We start from the raw sequence: 12,170 nt of genomic DNA on the forward strand, positions 1-12,170 counted from the left end.
AATATTTCTAACTCCAAAAAAATTGGGACAGTATAAAAAATGCAAACGCAGTGTTTCTTACATTTACATCGACTCTTATTTCATCTTATATAAACCCAAAATATTTTATGTTTCGTCTGGTCAACTTCATTTCAATACATACACATACAACACCCAACTCCCAACTCCTTTGTCCATCTTCACTGCAACCTTCACCCACCACAGTTTGATGCTTTACACCTCCACTTTCAACACCCAGCACCCAAGCCTGCTCTCTATCGTTCACCAGAGATCAAGTGAGGAGGGAACTGAGGAAAATGAAGGTGAGGAAGGCTGCAGGCCCTGATGGCATCCACCCCGGGCTTCTGAGACACTGTGCAGACCAGCTGTGTGGGATAGTCCAGGTCATCTTTAACCTAAGCCTGAAACAAGACTGCACATCCCATTGAGTTAAATGGATATAGACCAGTGGCACTGACCTCTCATCTGATGAAGGACATGGAGCGACTTGTTCTGGACTATCTCCGCCCACTGGTTAAACCAGTGATGAATCTGTTACAGTTTGCCTACCAGCCAGGCATTGGGGTGAATGATCCAATCATCTACCTTCTTCGAAGATCCCTCTCTCATGTCGACAGGGCAGGAAGCACTGTGAGGATCATGTTCTTCGACTTATCTAGTGCATTCAACACCATCAGGCCCACTATACTGAGGAACAAGATGGAGAGTGCTGCGGTGGATCATCAACTCACCACATGGACAATGGACTATTTAACAAACAGACCACAGTATGTGCAGCTTAAGGACTGCGTTTCGGACACAATCCTCTGCAGCACTGGTGCTCCACAAGGGACAGTCCTGGCCCCATTCCTCTTCACCCTCTACACCTCGGACTTCACCTACAATACAACAACCTGTCACCTTCAGAGGTTCTCCGATGACTCGGCTGTTGTTGGCTACATCCTGGATGGAGAAGACAGCGAGTATAGGGAACTCACCAAGAACTTTGTAGACTGGTGTGGACAGAATTACCTCGAGATCAACACCAGCAAGACAAAAAAGCTGCTGGTGGACTTTTGTAGGTCTAAACCACATCCACTGAAACCGGTGAGCATCCAGGGATGGAATATGGAGATCGTTAACTCCTATCTTAACTCCGGTCTTTTGGAATACAGGGGGCCCTTCTCAGCTCTTTTTATGACTCGGTGGTGGCATCAGCCATTTTCTATGGTGTTATCTGCTGGGGCAGCATCATGACAGCAGCAGACAGGAAGAAACTGGACAAACTGATCAGAAAGGCGAGTTCTGTCCTGGGCTGCACCCTGGACTTAGTGGAAGCAGTGGGGGAGAGAAGGATGATGGTCAAGCTTTCATCTTTAATGGAGAACACCGATCCCCCACTGCATGAGACTGTGGCAGCACTGGGAAGCTCCTTCAGCGACAGATACCGCAGCTCCTTTCTACCTTCTGCTGTCAGGCTATACAACCAGCACCGCCCCAAACGCAGATAATCATTTCTATCACAATAATTCACATGGTTTTTAATATTCTCTGAAGTGCAATAACTTCTTAAAATATGTGCAATACCTGCTGTACCGACTGTACTATCTGCAATACATTTTAATACCTGTGCAATATTTGGTTAACTTTCTTAAAAATACTGTTTATATTTACATATTCTTACTTTTCTACTTTTTAATATATGTGTACATACAGTATGTGTACACACTTTGTATTTTTTATTTTTATATCCTTGAAAGCTGCTGTAACACTGCAAATTTCCCCCGTGGGATAATAAAAGGCTATTTTATCTTATCTTACATGCATTTTACTCCCCGTGTTTGCGTGGGTTTCCTCCGGGAGCTCCGGTTTCCTCCCACAGTCCAAAGACGTGCAAGTGAGGTGAATTGGAGATACAAAATTGTCCATGACTGTGTTCGATATAATCTTGTGAACTGATGAACCTTGTGTGATGAGTAACTACCGTTTCTGTCATGAATGTCATTTAACATGACGTTAAAATCCTAATAAAACAAACTAAAACATGAATTTTAAGCCTACAACACATTCTAAAAAAAGTGTGAACAGGGCTAGAAATAAGGTAAAAATAAAAACTAAATAATGACATGATTTAATAGCTGATTATAATCATGAATGGGCACAAATCATGTTCAGATGGAAGGAAGAAAATAGGTGGATTGTTAAGGTGGTTTTCAGGCTTAAAAGAACAATCTTTATATTTTTTTAAAATAACCGAATCCGTTTGTACTAACAGCATTTACTTTTACTTCTACTTTTAATATTTAAGTACATTTAATATCAGAAAATCACTTTTAATATTTAAGTACATTAAATATCAGATACTTTTAGACCTTTACTCAAGTAATCTTCTAACAGGTGACTTTTACTTCTATCAGAGTAAATTTAAAAGATACTTTTACTCAAGTATGGACTTCAGGTACTGTATACACCACTTGTTTCACTTGTGTACTGGACATGTAAGGAATTTATGTGTGTGTAAAGGAATAGGGTTCATATTTACATCACACACACACACACACACACACACACACAAACACGCAGTCTGTAAAAAATCCACAACATGAAGTCGATGCATTTTTAACATTTTATTAAAACATTTTCTTTAATGCCTCAATCATAACCAGGTTTTAATGAAGGGATCAGGGTCACTGCAGGTCACTGGACTTTCTACACCAAACTGGTCCTACTGTATCTACAGTCTACAGTGTGGTTACAGTTTTATCAATGTGACCAAACCCCCGCCACCCACTATGGGGACCAGTACTGTTTATACACTCGATTTCTACTAAACTAAATGAAGTATTTATTTATTTCAGGTCAGTGGGATATCTCCACCACCCCTGTTGATCTGCCGAGGGCGACAGTGGCAGAGAAAAACTCTCCTAAAATTACAGGAAGGAACTTTGAGAGGAACCAGACTCGACAGGAACCTCCATCCTCCTCAGGTGACCTGGAGAATCATTTAAATAAATTAAAATGAAACAATATTTATAGTCTTTTATTCTGCACACTGTTGTCACAAACTGATGATTGTTGTTACTTTATGTTTTTAAGAATGTAGGTCCCGGGTCAGTGTGACCACTCCACCACCCCGCCACTATGGCGACCGATATTTATCTATTATTTTATATTTATGTTTTGTTTATTTTTATTTTTTTGGCCAGAGCAAAGTGACCACTCCACCACTATGTACTCTGGGGCCAATATTTTATTTTTCTGTACACAATTGTGGTAAAATGGATGTTTTTAATAATTTAGGTCCCGGGTCAGTGTGACCACTCCACCACCCCGCCACTATGGCGACCAAATTTTATCTTTGTACACAACATTTTAATTATTTTTGTTAAAAAATAGTCCAAAGACATGCAAGTGAGGTGAACAGGATGGGGTTTTGGGTTTTGTGTTGATTTCACCTAACTTGCGGGCGGCACGGTGGCTTAGTGGGTAGCGCTGTCGCCTCACAGCAAGAAGGTCCAGGGTTCGAACCCCAGGTTGGGCGGTCCGGGTCCTTTCTGTGTGGAGTTTGCATGTTCTCCCCGTGTCTGCGTAGGTTTCCTCCCACAGTCCAAAGACATGCAAGTGAGGTGAACTGAAGATACTAAATTGTCCATGACTGTGCCTGATATAAACTTGTGAACTGATAAACCTTGTGTAATGAATAACTACCGTTCCTGTCATGAATGTAACCAAAGTGTAAAACATGACGTTAAAATCCTAATAAACAAACAAACAAACACCTAACTTGCTCTCCAGCTGAGGATGATGTGTAGGTACTTTAAATTGCTGGGCGGTCCTTTCCCATGCTATAAGTATGGGCATTGGTTGACTACCGGTGGTGCACTTCCTGATGTTTCCTCTTCCGGGGCATCTGACGTCCGTGCCGGCGGCGTTCAGTATGGACAAATTCGGCTTTGTGTCTCCCGGTGAATCACTTTTTAATGATTAAAAGCCATGTGGGCTTGTGTTTGTAGTACCGGTGCTATGTTGCGGGTTCTCATTTTGTTTATATGATTGTTTCCATTTATTTTGATTTATGGTTTATTTTATTGGAGTACTGTTGTATGTGTATTTTCTATTTTTGTCTTGCTTGTGTGGTGTAAGGGGGCTGCCAGAGACTATGGACCCTATGCTTACCTCATTGAGAGAGAGAAGCGAGAGAGAGAAGTGTCCTTTACCTCTTGAGGTAGTAATTATCATTGGTCTTTCCCCCCTCCACCACCTGTTGTGTTCATAATATTTGTTTTGTTTCTCTTTTCCTATGGCTGGACAGGAGCTGTGGGCTAAAGCAGGAGGCAGACGGACTTTGGTGGTGGAACCTCTTTCACTTGCCCTGCAGTCTAGAGCACGTTGGGTGTGATTGAGGTGTGCGGTGTGATCACGTGTGGTGTGTAGTGTAGGAGATTCCTTTACTTCCATATTTTCTGCTGCCGTGGTAAGCCCTCAGCCCTGTTCCTTCCTGCCGTGGTTGTCTTTAAATTATAAATGGACCCATAGAGTATTAAATGTGATGTGGCTAATCATTTTATACTAACTGTGTCTGTCTCAGAACGTGGCTTGTCCCGTGTGGAAACTTTTGTAAACAACTGCTAATAAAATTGACTAAGTGTTGGAAGTACGTCTCTGGTCCCCAAGTGTGTTCGAACCAGGGTGTCTTTCTTTCTGGGCCTTAAGTGCCCGTTATATTTCCTAGGGGTGAAATTCCCTTAGGTGGCGTCGTCGAGCAACTTAAACAAACTAAACCACAAACGTCCACTCCGTACGGTGGCCGAGAAGTGCAAAACAAATTAACATTTTAGAAAACAAAATGACAGACAAAATGGGGGTTGTTAGGGTTGCACCTATAAAAAAATATAACGGGTCTTACACCGTCATGAGAACATTATCAAAATGTTTTATTTAGGGTGTTTAACATTTATTATTTTCATTCTTTATAATAATAAGTCAGAACCATATTTTAGGCAGAACAACACACTCTGCCCACTGCGCTACTCATACAGCGGTGTATTAAACAGGTTGTTATGCTGATATAACCTGTGCACACACACACCGTTACTAAGAATAAAAGCGAATACTACTTAATATACTAAACAAACGCTTTCTAATTCCCACGGTAGCAGCAGTTTCCTTCTGTTTCATACATATCACCCTGTCTCCCATTGATAAAAATACGGAACAAAGTGCGTCCTGTTTCAGTTCAATACTGAACGCGGCGTTTAGTCTCCAAATAAAGAACGATTCTGTATTTTACGGGATTTCTATCAGAACCAGCATGAACTTATTCAGCAGTTTGAGCTACAGTAGCTCGTCTGTCAGCCTTCGCTCCCCAAGTGCACCAGTGAGCCTTGGACCTTCCTTGGACCACTTTTGATAGATACGGACCACTGCAGACCGGGAACACCCCACAAGAGCTGCAGTTTTGGAGATGCTCTGACCCAGTCGTCTAGCCATCACAATCTGTCCCTCGTCGAACTCACTCAGATTCTTACACTCGCCCATTTTTTCTGCTTCTAACATCAAGGTAAGCGACCACACACACTCGACCATCCACGTGATGTATAAAAGAAAACCTGATCCATCAGACCAGGCCACCTACTTCCATCGCTCTGTGGTCCAGTTGTTGGAGCTTTCGGCAAAGGACGGGTCAGCATGGGCACCCTGACTGGTCTGCAGCTATGTAGCCCCAAACACAACAAACTGAGATGCTCTGTGTATCCTGACACCTTTCTATCAGAACCAGCATGAACTTCTTCAGCAATACAAAATGCAGCGTCAGTCACTGTGTAGCTGTTGTACATGTCTGTGTGTACAGTGTTTCACTTGTGTACTGGACACACACACACACACACACACACACACACACACACACACACACACATGCAGTCTGTAAAAAATCCACAACACGAAGTCGATGCATTTTTAACATTTTATTAAAACATTTTCTTTAATGCCTCAATCATAACAAGGTTTAATGAAGGGATCAGGGTCACTGCAGGTCACTGGAGTTTTTACACCAAACTGGTCCTACTGTGTCTACATGGACGTCCCTGTGTGAACAATCACGCTGGAAACTGTTGCAACACAGTTAGAATCATTTTATTATTATTATAAAACTTTTAGCATCGAGTGTGGTTACAACCTTATTAAGGTTATATTTTGTATTTTTACTGTCCCGGGTCAATGTGACCACTCCTCCACCCCCCACTATGGGGACCAGTACTGTTTATACACTCGATTTATTTATTTCAGGTCAGTGGGATATCTCCACCACCCCTGTTGATCTGCCGAGGGCGACAGTGGCAGAGAAAAACTCTCCTAAAATTACAGGAAGGAACTTTGAGAGGAACCAGACTCGACAGGAACCTCCATCCTCCTCAGGTGGCCTGGAGAAGCATTTAAATAAATTAAAATGAAACAATATTTATAGTCTTTTATTCTGCACACTGTTGTCACAAATTGATGATTGTTGTTAATTTATGTTTTTAATCATTTAGGTCCCGGGTCAGTGTGACCACTCCACCACCCCGCCACTATGGCGACCGATATTTATCTTTGTACACAACATTTTCAAAAATGTAAGTTTAGATATATTTTTAATTGTTTTTGGCCCCGAGCAAAGTGACCACTCCACCGCTTTGTGCTCCAGGGATCAATATTTATTAATTTTTTTTGCACACAATTGTCATAGGTTTATGTTTTGTTGTTTTTTGTCCAGAGCAAAGTGACCACTCCACCGCTTTGTGCTCTATATTTCATTTTTTTGTACACAATTGTGGTAAGATTTATGTTTTTAATAATTTACGTCCCGGGTCAATGTGACCACTCCACCACCCCGCCACTATGGCGACCAAATTTTATCTTTGTACACAACATTTTAATTATTTTTGTGCTCTGTGGCCAATAGCAGAGTGACCACTCCACTACTTTGTGCTCTGGGGACCAATATTGAATTTATTTTGCACACAATTGTTGCACATGAATGTTTCCCCGAGCACTTTTGCAGTGTTGTGACCACTTCACCACTTTTGTGCAGAATTGTTGCCAATTTTTTTAGCTCCACGTCTCCCAATATGTGGAGCAACATTTCTTTTAATTTAAAGCTTCTTGGTGAACCATCTTATCTTCCACCACTTTTTAGTTTTCCTCTCATTCTGAGCCTCCTTCTTTTTCTCTGCTTTCTTACACTCCTTCTCTATTTCCTTCCACTCTTTCTCCTCCTGCTTCTTTCTTTCTTTCATTTCTGTCTCACTCATGTTCCTTAGCTGTTTTTGTTTCAGCTCCTGGAGCATCTTCTGCTTCAGAGCAGCCTGGTTCAACATCATGGAGACATGCAGCTCTTCATTAGTTTGAAGCTGCAGCTCTAGATAGGATCTCTCCATCTCCCTGTTTAGCTCCAGGTTCTTTTTCTTCTCTGACCATTTCCTCTCTTTTCTGCAGATTAGGTTGGAGAACCACGACTTGTTTCTATTCCCTCCCTCAGTCTCATTCTTCGTTTCTGTCTGGCCTTGCTTTTCTTTTTGTAGTTGTGCGGTCACTTGGGGATCATTGATTTGTTGAAGCAGCTCTTGGTTTTTCTTTTCTGCTTTTATTTTTTCGCCCACCATCCAAGTCCAGACTGGTCCCAGCTTCTTTGTCATTTTTATCTGGGACTCTGGTTTTGGGTCTGGACTGTGACAGGCGGTGAGCTTCTCAATCTTTGATCTTAATGATTTAATTAGCAGGAACTGATAACGCTGCTTCTTCTCTTCCTCTTTCTCAGCTTCTTTAATAGCTGGGTCCATCCCCTTTCTCAGGGTTTTTCTCATAGCCTTGTCCCTCTTCCTCTCAATGCCCATCAGCTCTTCTAATTCCTCTTTTTCAGTTTCAAGCTCTTGGATCTTTCTGGCCAAATCCTTATTCTCGTTCCTCATCATTTTTATCAGTCTGCGCTTGTTCTGCTGCTTCGGAGGCCCACAAGTCATGTGCTCTCCCCAGTTTATCTTGGTCTCATCAATGATGTCCACTGTGCACAGTCCCTGTCCTATGTCTTCATTATAGTCCTGTATCGTGTTTTCCATATCCTCTATTTTTTCTGACATTAGCCCACAAGTCGTGCTCTCACCCCAGTTAATCTTGGACTCATCTATGATGTCCAGTGTGCACTGACCCTGCCCTATGTCCTTATTAAACACTTGCATGGTGTTTTCCATGTCCTCAATTTCTTTTGGCCAATTTTCCAGGTTCTCTCCCCTGTCAGTCTGGATGCACTGACCCTGTCCTCTATCTTCACCAGTCTCCTGCATCTGGCTTTCCAGTTCCTCAATCTCAATAACAATCATGTCCATCACATCCCTCTCTTTTCTCAGCTGCTTTTGAGCCCAGTGGTTCAGGTGCTCTCCCCAGTCAGGCTCCATGATTTCCAGTGCGCTCGTACCCGGTCCTGTTGGTCCCGTCACCTGTATTAGCTGCAGTAGAAGCGCTGAGTAGAATCTCACACCGAGCTCTGACCTGCTGAAGTGAAGCGCCTGTATTTATACTCTCTCTCCAGTGACGTCACAATACCAACCGGCCCGCATCGTGACGTCACTTGGTTATAAGACGTCACTCGCGTTGGCCCCGCCCCCTCCCTCCCGCGCCCCGCCCACACGCACTCACCTTCACTTTCATTATATATTAAAGGAACAGACCTTATAAAGCTCATGCGTTTACTTTAATGCTTTTTATTATTAATACAGTCAAGTGTGTTTAAGACATCATATAAACTCCTGGTTCAGTATGAAGCACATCTCACTATAAATATATTAGATTATCTTTACTCCAGAAATATTCTGGACTGATTTGTTTATGATCTTGTTTGTGCAGCTGCTTCTGCTTCCTCATGTTTAACACTAGAAGTCCCAGAAATTTCGAGCTCCCCCCTGAAGTCCCGAAAGAGGGTCAAATGACCCTTAGTCCGAACTGACGACTCTGATGGCTCCAATTAGCATCCTTTCATTTGTAAATGTGGCCATTGCCTGAGGAATCTGCAGGGGGGAGTAGAGCTGAATTCACACTAACGTCTGTCTAATACTTGAAAAGGACTAAAAACTCACAAAGATCAGTTTCAGTTCCCTGTTCCTAAATGTTCTGTACAGAGAATTAGCCAGACATTATGTAATGGCTTTTTCCATCCAAAAGTCAGCTTTTTAAGTAGTTATAAGTCAAAAAGTTTTACCATATAAATCAATAAATTTTACCTAAAAAATCAATTTCTAACATACTCTTAACAGTTGTGAAATCAACTGGTTATATTGTACATATAGTTTGCAAAACATACAATCTGTTTCAAGTTTTCAAGTTTTTCTAAAATAATTTATTTATGTTTTTGAGTGTAATATGAGTTTATATTATGAGTGTAAGCAAAAGAATGTAAGCTGCTCCTGAGTGTGTCTGCCCACCCCCCAGCTGCATTGTTGTGCAGGGGATATGCATAAGGTTGCTAACACCTTAGCAAATTTGCATGCAGCCTTTTGTGCTGTGGGGGATAAATAGGTGACTGCTTCACCTATTTTGTTCAAAAGAAACAAAATGCAGAGAAGGCTCACCACTCAACAGGCATTGGAACTGATCCTGAGCAACACCAACCCTTGTGACTCAGATGGAGAAGACATAGTCCTTCAACCGGATTCGGACTCTGAGCTGTCTTCAGGTTAGATTTTTCAAATTACCTATTTTTATTTCCTGACTATCTTTTTTATTTAGAACCAAAACAAAATGTTAATTTGAAATTATTTATCTTGCAGATGAGGAGACTCCTCCTCTACCAAAAAAGAGAGCTCGGTTGGCGAGTGAGCCGACAGAGACCGCAAAAGATGGCACAGTGTGGCGTGAAGTACAAGTGGGGAAACGTCTCCATTTCACCCCAATAGAACCGTACCCTACAGATGGAGAGCCAAGGGCTAAGGCCAGACGAAGTGTCCGGAGTCGCCTTCAGAGCTTCCTCTGTTTTATCACTCTTGACATGCTTCGTAGCATTCAAGAATGGACTACTCAACATGCACGTCACACAGAGCAGGTGGATTGGTTCATGGATCTCCCGGAACTAATGGCATTTATTTCAGTCATTATCTTGCGGGGGGTGACCAAGGTTCCATCACTACGTGACAGCTGGTCAGCAAACCTGGCAAACCCAAGGATCATTGCAACTATGGCCCGAAACCGCTTCCAAGACATCATGCAACACCTACGCTTTGATGACATGTTCACACGCAGTGAGCGAGCGGAGACCGATAAGTTTGCTGCAATCTCCGATGTGTGGAGATCGTTTGTCACCAACTGCATCGCATCCTACAACCCTGGTCGACACATCACTATTGATGAACAGCTTTTCCCGTCAAAGACTCGCTGCTGTTTTCTGCAATACATTGCAACAAAACCAGACAAGTTTGGCATCAAGTTTTGGGTGGCTTGCGACTTGAAATCAAAGTACATCTGTAATGTCCTCCCATATCTTGGCAAGGACCCCAGTCGTCCCAGCAGGGAGAGACTGTCCGAAACTGTAGTGATGAGGCTGATGGAACCATTCATGGACAAGGGCAGAACTGTAACCACGGACAATTTCTTTACATCATTGTCACTTGCACAACGACTGCTTAGCCGGAAAACCACTATCCTCGGCACAGTCAACAAGAGTCGCCGGGAAATTCCTCAATCCACTAGACAGATGGACCGCACTGAATTCACCACTCAGGTGTTTTCAACCACTGGTGCCACACTGACAGTGTATGCACCCAAACGAAAGAAGGCCGTCTACATTCTCAGCAGCATGCACAGCGTGGTTGAGACTGAGGATACCAACAAAAGGAAGCCAAACACGGTCACACAATACAACCACACAAAGTGCGGTGTGGATGTAATGGACCAAATGGTGCGGGAGTACAGCGTGCGTGCAGGAACACGGAGATGGCCAGTCGCCGTGTTCTACAACATGATTGACATGGCAGCACTGAATGCGCATGTTCTTTATCAGGCATGCACTGGGGTGCAGGAGAGACGGGTGGACTTCCTGGTTGAGCTTGCAAAAGAGTTAGGTGACTCTCATGTGAGTGAAAAGAAGGCACGCAAGGAGAAACTCCTTCGGCAACAACCTTCCACACCCAGCCCTGGCAAAAGGGCGAAGTGTCAGGTCAACCATCGATGCACGAACAATTGTGCAACTGAGAGATGTGTTGACTGCTACAAATACACGTGTGGCAAATGTACCAGGGACATACCCAGGCAGTGCCAGGTATGTTCCGACAGTGCAGACAGACTGCTGAGTGAGTGCTGAAATGCTAGTCACACAAGAAGGACATGCCACTCACACACACACACGCAGCCCCCCACTGCAGCCTATTGTAAATATGTGTGGAATTGTTTTATTCCTTGTATTTTTTTTATTATTTTTATAACAAAAATAAAAAGCATGGAAACAAATAACAGTTGTTCTTTTGTATATTTTTCACACTGAAATTTCAGTCCTCTTGACTTAGACACAAATGCTTCTGGTCATTACTCACAGCTGTACCTTGCTCTAAAATTTCTAATTCTCTATTTAAAATATATAAAAAATGATTCATTGTTTCAGTGCTTTTTTGCTCAAATAAAACTAAACTAAATACAATATGTATAGTCTTTATATTATCAAATACAATAAACTGAATAGAACTAACTAGAAACTAAATGGCTAAACTCAATGGAAAACAACAACCTCCTGTGGTGCGACAGTAATGGCCTTATTTGCAGAACAAAAGACGGTGATTATAGGATGTTAGCTAAAATCCTTCAGGTCATTCGACCCGTCTCTGGGTTCCAAAGGTAGAAATGCTAAATGACCCCTCTCTGGGACTTCTAGTGTTAAACTGTGGGAGAAATCAGCTCATCATTCTCTTCATTAATATTCTCCTCATTTGTGTTATTTCTGATGAGGTTTTAATATGTGTCAGGGCTCGATACCTTTCAAACACTGTTTCATGCAACAAATAAATCAGGGGATCAGAATTTCAATTAGCAATATTAATTAAGATCTAATAAAGCACATCAGAACCTGGAATTGAGGAGATCCTGATGCCCAAGTGATAATAGGAAAATCTCCCACGTTCATTTTAGTGCTCCTGCTATTTCTTTTAAATAGAAAATCTGTGAATCTAACTACC

The 12,170-nt window shown here is 42.4% G+C and overlaps 1 protein-coding gene across 1 annotated transcript; it reads left to right on the top strand.

The window, feature by feature from the left end:
• Positions 1-9,401: 9,401 nt before the first annotated feature.
• LOC134311757 (uncharacterized) lies at positions 9,402-11,448 on the top strand. The gene is made up of 2 exons (XM_062993420.1): positions 9,402-9,685; positions 9,780-11,448. Exons 1-2 carry the CDS (start codon positions 9,565-9,567, stop codon positions 11,303-11,305), a joined length of 1,647 nt encoding a protein of 548 aa, XP_062849490.1. The 5' UTR covers positions 9,402-9,564; the 3' UTR covers positions 11,306-11,448.
• Positions 11,449-12,170: the final 722 nt, after the last annotated feature.

This window comes from Trichomycterus rosablanca, chromosome 4 (genome assembly GCF_030014385.1).
Source record: "Trichomycterus rosablanca isolate fTriRos1 chromosome 4, fTriRos1.hap1, whole genome shotgun sequence".
In the NCBI taxonomy this organism is placed as follows: domain Eukaryota; kingdom Metazoa; phylum Chordata; class Actinopteri; order Siluriformes; family Trichomycteridae; genus Trichomycterus; species Trichomycterus rosablanca.